General features: G+C 57.7%; 1 protein-coding gene across 2 annotated transcripts in view; it reads left to right on the top strand.

Annotated features, from left to right (window-relative positions):
- The window catches only part of LOC138750453 (cytosolic arginine sensor for mTORC1 subunit 2-like), a 68,932-nt gene that overhangs the window by 9,588 nt on the left and 41,696 nt on the right, over positions 1 to 17,648 (top strand). Inside the window, exon 2 of one of the 2 annotated variants that reach the window (XM_069912510.1) lies at positions 17,183 to 17,253. In XM_069912510.1, coding sequence (XP_069768611.1) covers positions 17,183 to 17,253 — 71 coding nt within the window. Of the gene's footprint in view, positions 1 to 17,182; positions 17,254 to 17,648 lie in introns of those variants that run through there. The other variant, XM_069912511.1, reaches the window with a different exon arrangement.

Here is a 17,648-nt window from a genome sequence, read left to right as displayed (position 1 = left end):
ACCCCCCTGTCTCGATCCGTCTCCCCCGACCCCCTGTCTCGATCCGTCTCCCCCCGACCCCCCTGTCTCGATCCGTCTCCCCCGACCCCCCTGTCTCGATCCGTCTCCCCCCGACCCCCCTGTCTCGATCCGTCTCCCCCCGACCCCCCCTGTCTCGATCCGTCTACCCCCGACCCCCCTGTCTCGATCCGTCTCCCCCCGACCCCCTGTCTCGATCCGTCTCCCCCCGACCCCCCCGTCTCGATCCGTCTCCCCCCGACCCCCGTCTCGATCTGTCTCCCCCGACCCCCTGTCTCGATCCGTCTCCCCCCGACCCCCCTGTCTCGATCCGTCTCCACCCGACCCCCCTGTCTCGATCCGTCTCCCCCCGACCCCCCTGTCTCGATCCGTCTCCCCCGACCCCCTGTCTCGATCCGTCTCCCCGACCCCCCTGTCTCGATCCGTCTCCCCCGACCCCCCTGTCTCGATCCGTCTCCCCCGACCCCCCTGTCTCGATCCGTCTCCCCCGACCCCCCTGTCTCGATCCGTCTCCCCCCCGACCCCCCTGTCTCGATCCGTCTCCCCCGACCCCCCTGTCTCGATCCGTCTCCCCCGACCCCCCTGTCTCGATCCGTCTCCCCCGACCCCCCTGTCTCGATCCGTCTCCCCCCGACCCCCCTCGTCTCGATCCGTCTCCCCCGACCCCCCGTCTCGATCCGTCTCCCCCCGACCCCCCGTCTCGATCCGTCTCCCCCGACCCCCCAGTCTCGATCCGTCTCCCCCCGACCCCCCAGTCTCGATCCGTCTCCCCCGACCCCCCAGTCTCGATCCGTCTCCCCCGACCCCCAGTCTCGATCCGTCTCCCCCGACCCCCCTGTCTCGATCCGTCTCCCCCCGACCCCACTGTCTCGATCCGTCTCCCCCGACCCCTCGTCTCGATCCGTCTCCCCCCGACCCCTCGTCTCGATCCGTCTCCCCCCGACCCCCCTGTCTCGATCCGTCTCCCCCCGACCCCCCTGTCTCGATCCGTCTCCCCCCGACCCCCTGTCTCGATCCGTCTCCCCCCGACCCCCCTGTCTCGATCCGTCTCCCCCGACCCCCCTGTCTCGATCCGTCTCCCCCCCGACCCCCCTGTCTCGATCCGTCTACCCCCGACCACCCTGTCTCGATCCGTCTCCCTTCGACCCCCTGTCTCGATCCGTCTCCCCCGACCCCCTGTCTCGATCCGTCTCCCCCCGACCCCACAGTCTCGATCCGTCTCCCCCGACCCCCTGTCTCGATCCGTCTCCCCCTGACCCCCCTGTCTCGATCCGTCTCCCCCCGACCCCCCTGTCTCGATCCGTCTCCCCCCGACCCCTGTCTCGATCCGTCTCCCCCCGACCCCACTGTCTCGATCCGTCTCCCCCCGACCCCCCTGTCTCGATCCGTCTCCCCCCGACCCCCCTGTCTCGATCCGTCTCCCCCCGACCCCCCTGTCTCGATCCGTCTCCCCCCGACCCCCCTGTCTCGATCCGTCTCCCCCCGACCCCCCTGTCTCGATCCGTCTCCCCCGACCCCCCTGTCTCGATCCGTCTCCCCCCGACCCCCCTGTCTCGATCCGTCTCCCCCCGACCCCCCTGTCTCGATCCGTCTCCCCCGACCCCCTGTCTCGATCCGTCTCCCCCGACCCCCCTGTCTCGATCCGTCTCCCCCGACCCCCTGTCTCGATCCGTCTCCCCCCGACCCCCTGTCTCGATCCGTCTCCCCCGACCCCCTGTCCTCGATCCGTCTCCCCCCGACCCCCTGTCTCGATCCGTCTCCCCCGACCCCCTGTCTCGATCCGTCTCCCCCCCGACCCCCTGTCTCGATCCGTCTCCCCCCGACCCCCTGTCTCGATCCGTCTCCCCCCGACCCCTGTCTCGATCCGTCTCCCCCCGACCCCCTGTCTCGATCGTCTCCCCCCGACCCCCTGTCTCGATCCGTCTCCCCCGACCCTGCTCGATCCGTCCCCGACCCCTGTCTCGATCCGTCTCCCCCCGACCCCTGTCTCGATCCGTCTCCCCCCGACCCCCTGTCTCGATCCGTCTCCCCCGACCCCCTGTCTCGATCCGTCTCCCCCAGACCCCCTGTCTCGATCCGTCTCCCCCGACCCCCTGTCTCGATCCGTCTTCCCCCCGACCCCCTGTCTCGATCCGTCTCCCCCCGACCCCCCTGTCTCGATCTGTCTCCCCCCGACCCCCTGTCTCGATCCGTCTCCCCCCGACCCCCCCTGTCTCGATCCGTCTCCCCCCGACCCCCAGTCTCGATCCGTCTCCCCTTCGACCCCTGTCTCGATCCGTCTCTCCCCCGACCCCCTGTCTCGATCCGTCTCCCCCCGACCCCACTGTCTCGATCCGTCTCCCCCGACCCCCTGTCTCGATCCGTCTCCCCCTGACCCCCCTGTCTCGATCCGTCTCCCCCCGACCCCCCTGTCTCGATCCGTCTCCCCCGACCCCCTGTCTCGATCCGTCTCCCCCCCCCGACCCCCCACTGTCTCGATCCGTCTCCCCCCGACCCCCCTGTCCCCCCTTCTGATCCGTCTCCCCCTGACCCCCCTGTCTCGATCCGTCTCCCCCTGACCCCCCTGTCTCGATCCGTCTTCCCCCGAACCCCCTGTCTCGATCCGTCTCCCCCCGACCCCCCTGTCTCGATCCGTCTCCCCCCGACCGCCCTGTCTCGATCCGTCTCTCCCCGACCCCCTGTCTCGATCCGTCTCCCCCGACCCCTGTCTCGATCCGTCTCCCCCGACCCCCCTGTCTCGATCCGTCTCCCCCGACCCCCTGTCTCGATCCGTCTCCCCCGACCCCCTGTCTCGATCCGTCTCCCCCCGACCCCCTGTCTCGATCCGTCTCCCCCGACCCCCTGTCTCGATCCGTCTCCCCCGACCCCCTGTCTCGATCCGTCTCCCCCCCGACCCCTGTCTCGATCCGTCTCCCCCGACCCCCTGTCTCGATCCGTCTCCCCCGAACCCCCTGTCTCGATCCGTCTCCCCCCGACCCCTGTCTCGATCCGTCTCCCCCGACCCCCTGTCTCGATCCGTCTCCCCCCGACCCCCCTGTCTCGATCCGTCTCCCCCGACCCCTGTCTCGATCCGTCTCCCCCCGACCCCCTGTCTCGATCCGTCTCCCCCCCGACCCCCTGTCTCGATCCGTCTCCCCCCGACCCCCTGTTTCGATCCGTCTCCCCCCGACCCCCTGTCTCGATCCGTCTCCCCCCCGACCCCCTGTCTCGATCCGTCTCCCCCCGACCCCCTGTCTCGATCCGCTTCTCCCCCCGACCCCCTGTCTCGATCCGTCTCCCCCCGACCCCCTGTCTCGATCCGTCTCCCCCGACCCCCTGTCTCGATCCGTCTCCCCCGACCCCCTGTCTCGATCCGTCTCCCCCCGACCCCCTGTCTCGATCCGTCTCCCCCCGACCCCCTGTCTCGATCCGTCTCCCCCCGACCCCCCCTGTCTCGATCCGTCTCCCCCGACCCCCTGTCTCGATCCGTCTCCCCCCGACCCCCTGTCTCGATCCGTCTCCCCCCGACCCTCCTGTCTCGATCCGTCTACCCCCCGACCCCCCTGTCTCGATCCGTCTCCCCCCGACCCCCCTGTCTCGATCCGTCTCCCCCCGACCCCCCTGTCTCGATCCGTCTCCCCCAGACCACCCTGTCTCGATCCGTCTCCCCCCGACCCCCCTGTCTCGATCCGTCTCCCCCCGACCACCCTGTCTCGATCCGCTCTCCCCCGACCCCCTGTCTCGATCCGTCTCCCCCCGACCCCCCTGTCTCGATCCGTCTCCCCCCGACCCCCTGTCTCGATCCGTCTCCCCCCGACCCCCCCTGTCTCGATCCGTCTCCCCCCGACCCCCCTGTCTCGATCCGTCTCCCTCCGACCCCCTGTCTCGATCCGTCTCCCCCGACCCCCTGTCTCGATCCGTCTCCCCCGACCCCCCCTGTCTCGATCCGTCTCCCCCGACCCCCCCTGTCTCGATCCGTCTCCCCGACCCCCCTGTCTCGATCCGTCTCCCCCCGACCCCCCTGTCCTCGATCCGTCTCCCCCGACCCCCCTGTCTCGATCCGTCTCCCCGCCGACCCCCCCGGTCTCGATCCGTCTCCCCCCGACCCCCCTGTCTCGATCCGTCTCCCCCCGACCCCCTGTCTCGATCCGTCTCCCCCGACCCCCCTGTCTCGATCCGTCTCCACCCGACCCCCCTGTCTCTATCCGTCTCCCCCGACCCCCTGTCTCGATCCGTCTCCCCCGACCCCCTGTCTCGATCCGTCTCCCCCGACCCCCCTGTCTCGATCCGTCTCCCCCCGACCCCCCTGTCTCGATCCGTCTCCCCCGACCCCCCTGTCTCGATCCGTCTCCCCCGACCCCCCGTCTCGATCCGTCTCCCCCCGACCCCCCGTCCTCGATCCGTCTCCCCCGACCCCCCGTCTCGATCCGTCTCCCCCCGACCCCCCAGTCTCGATCGTCTCCCCCCGACCCCCCAGTCTCGATCCGTCTCCCCCCGACCCCCCAGTCTCGATCCGTCTCCCCCGACCCCCCAGTCTCGATCCGTCTCCCCCGACCCCCCTGTCTCGATCCCGTCTCCCCCGACCCCCTCGTCTCGATCCGTCTCCCCCCGACCCCCCCTGTCTCGATCCGTCTCCCCCCGACCCCCCTGTCTCGATCCGTCTCCCCCCGACCCCCCTGTCTCGATCCGTCTCCCCCGACCCCCCTGTCTCGATCCGTCTCCCCCCGACCCCCCTGTCTCGATCCGTCTCCCCCCGACCCCCCTGTCTCGATCCGTCTCCCCCGACCCCCCTGTCTCGATCCGTCTCCCTTCGACCCCCTGTCTCGATCCGTCTCCCCCCGACCCCCTGTCTCGATCCGTCTCGCCCCGACCCCCACTGTCTCGATCCGTCTCCCCCGACCCACTGTCTCGATCCGTCTCCCCCCGACCCCCCTGTCTCGATCCGTCTCCCTTCGACCCCCTGTCTCGATCCGTCTCCCCCCGACCCCCCTGTCTCGATCCGTCTCCCCCCGACCCCACTGTCTCGATCCGTCTCCCCCGACCCCCTGTCTCGATCCGTCTCCCCCCGACCCCCCTGTCTCGATCCGTCTCCCCCCGACCCCCCTGTCTCGATCCGTCTCCCCCCGACCCCCCTGTCTCGATCCGTCTCCCCCCGACCCCCCTGTCTCGATCCGTCTCCCCCGACCCCCTGTCTCGATCCGTCTCCCCCCGACCCCCCTGTCTCGATCCGTCTCCCCCCGACCCCCCCTGTCTCGATCCGTCTCCCCCCGACCCCCTGTCTCGATCCGTCTCCCCCGACCCCCCTGTCTCGATCCGTCTCCCCCCGACCCCCCTGTCTCGATCCGTCTCCCCCGACCCCCCTGTCTCGATCCGTCTCCCCCCGACCCCCCTGTCTCGATCCGTCTCCCCCGACCCCCCTGTCTCGATCCGTCTCCCCCCGACCCCCCCCTGTCTCGATCCGTCTCCCCCCGACCCCCCTGTCTCGATCCGTCTCACCCCGACCCCCCTGTCTCGATCCGTCTCCCCCGACCCCCTGTCTCGATCCGTCTCCCCCGACCCCCCTGTCTCGATCCGTCTCCCCCCGACCCCCCCTGTCTCGATCCGTCTCCCCCCCGACCCCCCCTGTCTCGATCCGTCTCCCCCCGACCCCCCCTGTCTCGATCCCGTCTCCCCCGACCCCCCCTGTCTCGATCCGTCTCCCCCCGACCCCCCTGTCTCGATCCGTCTCCCCCCGACCCCCCTGTCTCGATCCGTCTCCCCCGACCCCCCTGTCTCGATCCGTCTCCCCCCGACCCCCTCTCTCGATCCGCCTCCCCCCGACCCCCTGTCTCGATCCGCCTCCCCCGACCCCCCTGTCTCGATCCGTCTCCCCCCGACCCCCCTGTCTCGATCCGTCTCCCCCCTGACCCCCCTGTCTCGATCCGTCTCCCCCCGACCCCCCTGTCTCGATCCGTCTCCCTTCGACCCCTGTCTCGATCCGTCTCCCTTCGACCCCCTGTCTCGATCCGTCTCCCCCCGACCCCCTGTCTCGATCCGTCTCCCCCCCGACCCCACTGTCTCGATCCGTCTCCCCCCGACCCCACTGTCTCGATCCGTCTCCCCCGACCCCCCTGTCTCGATCCGTCTCCCTTCGACCCCCTGTCTCGATCCGTCTCCCTTCGACCCCCTGTCTCGATCCGTCTCCCTTCGACCCCCTGTCTCGATCCGTCTCCCTTCGACCCCCTGTCTCGATCCGTCTCCCCCCGACCCCCTGTCTCGATCCGTCTCCCCCCGACCCCCCCTGTCTCGATCCGTCTCCCCCCGACCCCCCTGTCTCGATCCGTCTCCCCCCGATCCCCCTGTCTCGATCCGTCTCCCCCCGACCCCCCTGTCTCGATCCGTCTCCCCCCGACCCCCCTGTCTCGATCCGTCTCCCCCCGACCCCCCTGTCTCGATCCGTCTCCCCCCGACCCCCCTGTCTCGATCCGTCTCCCCCCGACCCCCCTGTCTCGATCCGTCGCCCCCCGACCCCCCTGTCTCGATCCGTCGCCCCCCGACCCCCCTGTCTCGATCCGTCTCCCCCCGACCCCCCTGTCTCGATCCGTCTCCCCCGACCCCCCCTGTCTCGATCCGTCTCCCCCCGACCCCCCTGTCTCGATCCGTCTCCCCCGACCCCCCTGTCTCGATCCGTCTCCCCCCGACCCCCCTGTCTCGATCCGTCTCCCCCGACCCCCCTGTCTCGATCCGTCTCCCCCCGACCCCCCTGTCTCGATCCGTCTCCCCCCGACCCCCCTGTCTCGATCCGTCTCCCCCCGACCCCCTGTCACGATTCGCCTCCCCCCGACCCCCCTGTCTCGATCCGTCTCCCCCCGACCCCCCTGTCTCGATCCGTCTCCCCCCGACCCCCCTGTCTCGATCCGTCTCCCCCCGACCCCCCTGTCTCGATCCGTCTCCCCCCGACCCCCCTGTCTCGATCCGTCTCCCCCCGACCCCGTCTCGATCCGTCTCCCCCCGACCCCCCTGTCTCGATCCGTCTCCCCCCGACCCCCCTGTCTCGATCCGTCTCCCCCCGACCCCCCTGTCTCGATCCGTCTCCCCCCGACCCCCTGTCACGATTCGCCTCCCCCCGACCCCCCTGTCTCGATCCGTCTCCCCCCGACCCCCCTGTCTCGATCCGTCTCCCCCCGACCCCCCTGTCTCGATCCGTCTCCCCCCGACCCCCCTGTCTCGATCCGTCTCCCCCCGACCCCGTCTCGATCCGTCTCCCCCCGACCCCCCTGTCTCGATCCGTCTCCCCCCGACCCCCCTGTCTCGATCCGTCTCCCCCCGACCCCCCTGTCTCGATCCGTCTCCCCCCGACCCCCGTCTCGATCCGTCTCCCCCCGACCCCCCGTCTCGATCCGTCTCCCCCCGACCCCCCGTCTCGATCCGTCTCCCCCCGACCCCCCGTCTCGATCCGTCTCCCCCCGACCCACCTGTCTCGATCCGTCTCCACCCGACCCCCCTGTCTCGATCCGTCTCCCCCCGACCCCCCTGTCTCGATCCGTCTCCCCCCGACCCCCCTGTCTCGATCCGTCTCCCCCACCCCCCTGTCTCGATCCGTCTCCCCCGACCCCCCTGTCTCGATCCGTCTCCCCCGACCCCCCTGTCTCGATCCGTCTCCCCCGACCCCCCTGTCTCGATCCGTCTCCCCCGACCCCCCGTCTCGATCCGTCTCCCCCCCGACCCCCCGTCTCGATCCGTCTCCCCCCGACCCCCGTCTCGATCCGTCTCCCCCCGACCCCCTGTCTCGATCCGTCTCCCCTCGACCCCCCAGTCTCGATCCATCTCCCCCCGACCCCCCTGTCTCGATCCGTCTCCCCCCGACCCCCCTGTCTCGATCCGTCTCCCCCCGACCCCCCTGTCTCGATCCGTCTCCCCCCGACCCCCCTGTCTCGATCCGTCTCCCCCGACCCCCCTGTCTCGATCCGTCTCCCCCGACCCCCCTGTCTCGATCCGTCTCCCCCGACCCCCCTGTCTCGATCCGTCTCCCCCGACCCCCCTGTCTCGATCCGTCTCCCCCGACCCCCCTGTCTCGATCCGTCTCCCCCGACCCCCCTGTCTCGATCCGTCTCCCCCGACCCCCCTGTCTCGATCCGTCTCCCCCGACCCCCCGTCTCGATCCGTCTCCCCCCCGACCCCCCGTCTCGATCCGTCTCCCCCCGACCCCCGTCTCGATCCGTCTCCCCCCGACCCCCTGTCTCGATCCGTCTCCCCTCGACCCCCCAGTCTCGATCCGTCTCCCCCCGACCCCCCTGTCTCGATCCGTCTCCCCCCGACCCCCCTGTCTCGATCCGTCTCCCCCCGACCCCCCTGTCTCGATCCGTCTCCCCCCGACCCCCCTGTCTCGATCCGTCTCCCCCCGACCCCCCTGTCTCGATCCGTCTCCCCCGACCCCCCTGTCTCGATCCGTCTCCCCCCGACCCCCCTGTCTCGATCCGTCTCCCCCCGACCCCCCTGTCTCGATCCGTCTCCCTTCGATCCCCTGTCTCGATCCGTCTCCCCCCGACCCCCTGTCTCGATCCGTCTCCCCCCGACCCCACTGTCTCGATCCGTCTCCCCCCGACCCCCCTGTCTCGATCCGTCTCCCCCCGACCCCCCTGTCTCGATCAGTCTCCCCCCGACCCCCCTGTCTCGATCCGTCTCCCCCCGACCTCCCTTTCTCGATCCGTCTCCCCCCGACCCCCCTGTCTCGATCCGTCTCCCCCCGACCCCCCTGTCTCGATCCGTCTCCCCCCGACCCCCCTGTCTCGATCCGTCTCCCCCCGACCCCCCTGTCTCGATCCGTCTCCCCCCGACCCCCCTGTCTCGATCCGTCTCCCCCCGACCCCCCTGTCTCGATCCGTCTCCCCCCGACCCCCCTGTCTCGATCCGTCTCCCCCCGACCCCCCTGTCTCGATCCGTCTCCCCCCGACCCCCCTGTCTCGATCCGTCTCCCCCCCGACCCCCCTGTCTCGATCCGTCTCCCCCCGACCCCCCTGTCTCGATCCGTCTCCCCCCGACCCCCCTGTCTCGATCCGTCTCCCCCCGACCCCCCTGTCTCGATCCGTCTCCCCCCGACCCCCCTGTCTCGATCCGTCTCCCCCCGACCCCCCTGTCTCGATCCGTCTCCCCCCGACCCCCCTGTCTCGATCCGTCTCCCCCCGACCCCCCTGTCTCGATCCGTCTCCCCCCGACCCCCCTGTCTCGATCCGTCTCCCCCCGACCCCCCTGTCTCGATCCGTCTCCCCCCGACCCCCCTGTCTCGATCCGTCTCCCCCCGACCCCCCTGTCTCGATCCGTCTCCCCCCGACCCCCCTGTCTCGATCCTTCTCCCCCCGACCCCCGTGTCTCGATCCGTCTCCCCCCGACCCCCCTGTCTCGATCCGTCTCCCCCCGACCCCCCTGTCTCGATCCGTCTCCCCCCGACCCCCCTGTCTCGATCCGTCTCCCCCCGACCCCCCTGTCTCGATCCGTCTCCCCCCGACCCCCCTGTCTCGATCCGTCTCCCCCCGACCCCCCTGTCTCGATCCGTCTCCCCCCGACCCCCCCTGTCTCGATCCGTCTCCCCCCGACCCCCCTGTCTCGATCCGTCTCCCCCCGACCCCCCTGTCTCGATCCGTCTCCCCCCGACCCCCCTGTCTCGATCCGTCTCCCCCCGACCCCCCTGTCTCGATCCGTCTCCCCCCGACCCCCCTGTCTCGATCCGTGTCCCCCCCGACCCCCCTGTCTCGATCCGTCTCCCCCCGACCCCCCTGTCTCGATCCGTCTACCCCGACCCCCCTGTCTCGATCCGTCTCCCCCCGACCCCCCTGTCTCGATCCGTCTCCCCCCGACCCCCCTGTCTCGATCCGTCTCCCCCCGACCCCCCTGTCTCGATCCGTCTCCCCCCGACCCCCCTGTATCGATCCGTCTCCCCCCGACCCCCCTGTCTCGATCCGTCTCCCCCCGACCCCCCTGTCTCGATCCGTCTCCCCCCGACCCCCCTGTCTCGATCCGTCTCCCCCAACCCCCCTGTCTCGATCCGTCTCCCCCGACCCCCCTGTCTCGATCCGTCTCCCCCCGACCCCCCTGTCTCGATCCGTCTCCCCCCGACCCCCCTGTCTCGATCCGTCTCCCCCCGACCCCCCTGTCTCGATCCGTCTCCCCCCGACCCCCCTGTCTCGATCCTTCTCCCCCCGACCCCCCTGTCTCGATCCGTCTCCCCCCCGACCCCCCTGTCTCGATCCGTCTCCCCCCGACCCCCCTGTCTCGATCCGTCTCCCCCCGACCCCCCTGTCTCGATCCGTCTCCCCCCGACCCCCCTGTCTCGATCCGTCTCCCCCCGACCCCCCTGTCTCGATCCGTCTCCCCCCGACCCCCCTGTCTCGATCCGTCTCCCCCCGACCCCCCTGTCTCGATCCGTTCTTCCCCCCTCCCTGCCAATACCTCCAGGTCTCAATCCTTTCCTCCTCCATCCCTTCCACCTTCAGATCTTCTGAAATCTGGAACTCTGGTCCTGATTCTTTTTCTGCAGCCCCCATACCCCACCTCCGCAAAAAAAATCTCCATTTTCAGATCTCAGCCCGTCCCCTCCCTAAATGAGAAAGGAAAGCAAAAAGTCCATCAAATATTCCATCTTGTTTAAAAAAAATATCTATCTGAATCTTCTTTAAAAATGCAAAAGATTTTCCTTCCATTCCACTTTGACAGAAGGACCTCTTGAGGTTACGGGCCTTTGATGGATGGCTGAGTCAAAAATTCTTAAATGACTGATTCTTCCACACGTGGAATCAGCTCCACATCTAGACTATTTTAGTCCTATCTCCTGTTGCTCTTTTGAACTGCAAATGACATGTGCCCATCTTTTCTAATCTTTCGACTTAAGATAAGCCATCCATTCCAGACATCCGTCCAGTTTATCTTTGAATTTTGAACCTATTTTCTCTTTCTTTCACAATAATTGGTACCAAAATACTCCATATGTGGTCTCACCAATGCCCTACAAGGGCCCAAAATGTTGGTTATATATTTTTACCTCCTATGGGCACTGCAAGGCCTATTGAGTTCCTCTGGTGTTCTCCCTACATTACTGCACCATCCATTGTGGTGTTGGAGTTGCTGCTACAGCTCGAGGCTTGATTCAAGTCTGTAGAGACGGTATATTTTCATATGACTACCCGGGTTTCTCCATGGTGCTTTGGTTTTGTTCCATGTTCCAAATGTGTGCCGATTGGCACTGTAGAGCTTGCTCAGTGTAATCACACGGATTGTGCGGAGGGTGTCTGAGGCTCTATGCGCTCAATGATTGATAGCATTGAATAACATTTTTCCTAATTCCTCTCAATTCCTGAAGACCAGCCTTTTGAATTGTTTGAGGACATCCCAAGGTATCTTCTTCTGTATTTAACAAAAGGAAGTGTAAAATCAATACATGTTCCAACTAATTGTGGACATCAAGGCTCTACAAAGTGGAATGAAATAGAATGGTTAGTTGATATTGATAGAGCATATAACCAGTTACTTGGTCCAGCTGTACTGTATTCAATTCACTCTGCTTAACCCAAATTTCTGGCCCAACTCCCTCCAATCACACTTATCTGGCTGTCACAACTGTCAGGGTGGGATTTGAATTCTGGTATTTAGATAGTTGTTCCGCACCTCTGGATTAGTTGTCTGGTAATGCAATTGCTGCATCACCACACCCTTTGGAGCAATCTTTGTAAAACTGATCAATTTTAAGATTGGCACTATTAAGTGAAATTTTATATTTGTAATTAGACTTTGCATTACCTATCTTGTGTGCTTTGTGCCTTTTCTTAAATGTGTGCCTAAAAACATACATCCAAGAAAAATCAAGTCTGGTGGAATCCTGCAATGGTTATCATTATTTGAATAGTGAAGGAAGGTAATATTGAAATATCTTCAAATTATGAATGATGTAAAAGGAGGTAGTCTTCAATAGTGACTGGTGCTGGGACATTTGAAGGAAAATTGACATGCTAATTAAATTAATATGTGTGATAGAATATTTCGTTGAATAGTAATGACAGACTTGTTTGTCACATATTTTGCAATTTACATTGTGCAGGAACAATGAAGGGAATTGTGCAGATTAATTATTTGATATTATTCAGATCACACAATCATTTTTTACAACTCTGCCAGAATATTTCAAGATTTAGTATTTTATGGTAAATGTGATTTTCAAATAAAAAACACACACACACACACACACACATCTGTGCCTGGACAGAGCAGGTTAAAGAATGGTCTGCAAAATAAATACTCCTGTAGTGTCAAGGCTTTAGTAGAGCTGAGGACTCTATTGTGGATTTTAAAAGGCAAGCAGTTTAAATTGCCTTTTACTGAGGTGGGGGGGGGGGGCGCGGGTGGTGGTGTTGGGTGGGGGAAAGGGAATGATCTCTTTAAAATAAAAAATACAGTCTGTTATTTAAAAATATATAAATATAGTCTGTTATAGCATTGTCAGTATGGTTCATTCCTGGGTGAGGTGTTTTGAGATGTTTACGTGTAGACAGCTTTAACTAGAAGAGCTTATCAGCTATTAGGCTCAAGATCTAATATTTAATTAAGCATATAGAACCATAGAACACTACAGCACAGAAATAGGCCTATTCAGCCCTTCGAGTCCCACTGACCTGCACCCATACCTCTCCCATCCATGTACCTGTCCAAATTCTCCTTAAATGTTGAAATTGAACCCGCATTCACCACTTCAGCTGGAAGCTCGTTCCACACCCCCACCACTCTCTGTGAGAAGAAATTCCTCCTAATGTTCCCTCTAAACTTTTTCTCTTTCACTCTTAACACATGTCCTCTGGTTTGTATCTCACCTACCCTCAGGGGAAGAAGCCTATCTACATTTACGTTGTCTATCCCCCTCTTAATTTTAAATACCTCTATAAAACGTCCCCTCATTCTTCTTTGCTCCAGGGAATAAAGTCCTTACCTGTTTAACATTTCCCTGCAGCTCAGTTCCTGAAGTCCTGGCAACATCCCAGTAAATCTTCTCTGCACTCTTTCTATCTTATTGATATTCTTCCTGCAGTTGGGTGACCAAAACTGTACACAATGCTCCAAATTTGGCCTCACCAATGTCTTGTACAACTTTACCATCCCCTACACTTAATACTTTGATTTATGAAGGCTAATATGCCAAAAACTCTCTTTACAACTTAATCACCTGTGACACCACTGTCAGGGAATTGTGTATGTGTATTCCCAGATCCCTTTTTCTACTGCACCCCTCAGTGACTGACCTTTCACCTTGTATGTCTTTCCAAAAAGCAACACATCACACTATTCTACATTAAATTCTATCTCCCTTTTTAAGCCCATTTTCTCAGCTGGTCCAGATCCCCCTGCAGGGTTGAAAATCTTCTTCGCTGTCCACACACCTCCAATCTTAGTGTCATCTGGAAACTTGCTGATCCAATTTATCACGTTATAATCCAGATCATTGATATAAGATGACAAATAACAATGATCCCAGCACTGATCCCTGAGGCACACCACTAGTCACAGGCCTCCAGTCCGAGAACCAATCCATCACTATTTGGCTTCTCCCATCTAGACATTGTCGAATTCAGTTCACTATTTCACCTAGTGTCTGAACCTTCCTGACTCACCTTCCATATGGAACCTTGTCAAAGGCCTTACTAAAGACCATATAGACAACGTCCACCCTTTCCTTCGTCAACATTCCTGGTAACCTCCTCGAAAAAACTCTAAGACTGGTTAAACATGACCTACCTCGCACAAAGCTAGGATGACTGTCCTTAATCAGTTTATGGGTATCCAAATAACTGTATATCCGATCTCTTAGAACACCTTTCAATAATTCAACCTACTAACGTCAGGCTTACTTTAAGACAGTAAGCACTTCCTCCTCTTTAACCTGAAGAGGTTCTGTGACCTTATTGCTTGTTTTCCTTACTTCCCACAACTATTTCCTTAGTGAATAGTGCATGTGACAAGATACTTTTAATTGCAGGGAACAAGCAAAAATCCTCAATTTTAAAGGTTAATTGAAGATTTTTAGTCAATGGTGGTGGGGACTCTTCTGATGGAAGAAAACAAGTTAAACCAGTGTAATACTGAATCAGATAAGCAATGAGGGGAAAGGATTTTAAACACCATCCATGCCTCCAGAGCCAAGGAGGAAACATGGAATGATTTCAAAATTAAGGTAAAATCTAATAAATGTGATAATGTAATGTGAATTTTACTGCAACTGCTGGTTGCTCAATCATGGACAGAACTTTAGTAAAGTGGTACTTGCAAGAGATAATGAAGCTGAAACATATACTGCTAAAATTCTGTAAATGAAGTTGAATGGAATGTGTGTAATTGTCAAGTTTATTGTCTGATTGCACAAGTACAATTCAATGAAACCACCTTCTCTGGTCCTCGGTGCAAAACACTCAGACGTACAACCAGACTTAATGCACATAGAGATAAACTATATATGCAGGACAAGTGTTCATGATACAAATAAATAAATAAACATTACTTCGTAGATATGAGAGTTTTGGATGGTCGTTCAGCATTCTCGTTGCCCATGGGAAGAAGCTGTTTCTCAGCCTGGTGGTACTCGTTTCGATTCTCCTGTATCTCTTGCCCAATGGGAGCAGGTGAAAGATGCAGTGTATGGGGTGGAAAAGGTCCTCGATAATGTTGCGCCCCCTCTTCAGACAATGATCCTGGTAGATCATGTCGATGGGGGCTGGGGGGTTGGAAGGGATCTCCAGTGATCCTCTCTGCCGCTCCTATAGTCCTGTGGATTGACCTCCATTCCATTTCTTTGCAATATCCGTCGCACCATAATATGTAATAAGCAAGAAGCAAAGCAACCAATTGTAGTCACAGTTAATGTGAATAGACCAGTCCTGTTACTGATAGATCTGGTGAATTGGAAAAGTTTACTTTGGGGATAATGCTCTTTTTTTTAAAAAAAAAAGAAGCTTTTATAGAAAGTTGAGGATGCATTTTAAAGATTTGTATTCAGGTACTCAGTCATTTTCAAATACCATGCTGATGTAACACAAGTGTTGGCCAATGCAATATCTGCAGAGGAAAGGCAAACAAAATTAATGCAGTAAAAACTGTACTATTATTGGCTACCGGCCACTGTTGTGTGCCTAAAGCAGGTGAGGGTTTCTGTTTTGTTTAAATGTTATAATGACCATTATTAGAAGTTTAGATAGTAGACAATATTCTCTGGCCACATCTCCAAGCTGAAGGCCAAATTGGAGAAGGACAAGATCTTTATAGAATTCTTGTAAGCTTGACTGTGAATGCAAAAAGTGTGATATTTAATAATTAACACCCAGAGCATATTGTTGTTTTATATTTTTATGAGAAGTCCTCACAGAAATGTTCATGCATTTCTGGTTGAGATATTGTGGGGAGTCATTCATTGTTTCACCAAACAGATAGTGACTGTATTGAGAAAAGCCCATCAGCACAATGTTGAGAAATATCATTATGCTTTTTGTCCAGAAGAAAGTGGTTTATCTGGACCTGAATGCAGATGTAAATAGTCCACATCTAAATGAAGAAAAAAATAGAAACTTTCATTCGAACAAGGAAACTTGAAAATGTTATTGAGCATTAATTGGGTCTCGGTTTGACAGGTTTCTGTTGGAACTTGCCATGTTATAGGTGTGATTTCATTAGTATTAAAGGAGAAACCATGGGTGGTTCCAAAGGATATCAGAAAATATTTGCTATTTGCAGGAAGATCTCAATGGAGCATATTTTTTTGTGCTTTGCTTGCTAAAATGTGCTTGCCATGCCTCCCTACGTCAGGAGTTGGGAAGTGAATAAGTCAATTTTGGACAATAACTTTTAATAAACCCATTGCTTGTGTGTTTTGTCAACAAACCAAAAGTGAAAATTTCTGCTGCGATGGAAAGATCATTGGTAACCATACTTGAAGTTGGAAAATTTTATCAATACTTGCTGTGAAGATGATTCACATGGGTCAACAATGGTTTGTGATTGGTGGTCATTCCTGAACAAAAGGCTGCTATTCCTGCAATCGTTATTTTCATGTTCTTTCTATTTAGTTTGATAATGGGCCAGGTAAATAAGTGAGATTTATGATGCTGACTGAGGGGGAAAAAAACTTGGATTAAGATAGGCCCATTTTGTTTCACTCTTATTTCTCCACTTGGTTAAGATAGACCCATTTGTTTGAGGCTGCTGGGACTGGAATGCACCAGTGTGTACATCTTGCAACCCACTTTTGGTTGGCAGTTACAAGTCCATTGGGAATAATTTTACAACTGTGATTCAACTGGCTCCTTATAAATGTTGTTCACCATCTGTGATGAGATGGTTGTTCTTAAAATAAGACTCTTTGTGCAACAATTCGTGTTTTTTGGACAGAATGTACGTTTTATTGTAAATTGCTGATGAAGCAAAGCAATAAAAAGAATCTGCAGACACTGAAAAGCTGAAATTGAAACACCAAATGCAGGAAATATTCAGGATTTTCAGGTTTTTTTCCCCTCAGGATGTTGATTGGAAAGATCAACCATTTTCTAGTTCACTCATTTTCTAGATAGCCTTTATTATAACTTCCATGAGCTGCTTTTGTCTCCTTTAAGTGAAGGATCCATACTGAAATGGTAACTCTGTTTCTCTTCCCACATATGTAGTAGCCTGACCTGCTGAATATTTCCAGAACTTTGTTTTCAGTTTAGTTTTTCCAGCATCTACAGTTTTGATTGAATTTATTGTCATACACATTGAATAACATATTCTTGCTTGCTGCAGCCATACAGGCACTTGTCGAAGAAAAACTATGATAGTAAACTAATTGAATTAAATTAAGAGACCAATCTACAAGACGGATGATAAATATTCACAGAAATTCTAGTGCAAAAAAAGTGACTTGAAATTGTGGAGACTGTCCTTTCATGGTGTTGGAGCAGTGTATGACAAGTGGAGGTTGAAGAGTCTGATAGCTGTCAAAAGAATCCGTTCTTGAACCTAAAGATGCTGGTAGTGAGACGAGGTAGTGAATTTCAAGGCTTCCAAATTCCTGATTGGTGCTGATTGCGTTAATGTTATTAAGTAGACAATTGACAAACAATTAGATGTTCTTTTTCTGTCTGGAAGGTATCCTGGACTATGTATTGCACTGTGGTAATATCCCCTTTTTTTTTTGCTGTTTCAGATGCAAGTTTTTCAGCTTGACAGAGATGCCTGATGACTACACACTTGTGTTAGATGAAGAGGGATTCAAAGGTACAAAGTTATTTTACTTTATGAGTGAATGTCTAGTGTTAACTTTAACAACTGAAACACAGCACCAGGTCCTCTCCCAGGCTGTGGATTTCTTCTGTTCAATATTCATATTGATTTGTCTTCAATGTGATCTAAATTTTTAGAAACTCATTGACTTCCATCAAATGTTTGTATAAATTTTCTCGCATATTTATAACATTAGTTAATGTGTTTGGATTTGATTTAATTATATTTTCTTTCTTTTTGAATTTTATTTAATTAAGAACGTACAAAGAAAAAGGGTACAATTCAATAAAATAGTACGGACATACATAAATTGTAAATCATATCCATAATTCATATACAAAATAGTATGTACATTTTTTAGGAAGAAAAACTAATAATACAAAAAAAAG

Source organism: Narcine bancroftii, unplaced genomic scaffold (genome assembly GCF_036971445.1).
Source record: "Narcine bancroftii isolate sNarBan1 unplaced genomic scaffold, sNarBan1.hap1 Scaffold_151, whole genome shotgun sequence".
Taxonomy (NCBI): domain Eukaryota; kingdom Metazoa; phylum Chordata; class Chondrichthyes; order Torpediniformes; family Narcinidae; genus Narcine; species Narcine bancroftii.
This window is presented reverse-complemented; position numbering and strand designations above follow the sequence as displayed.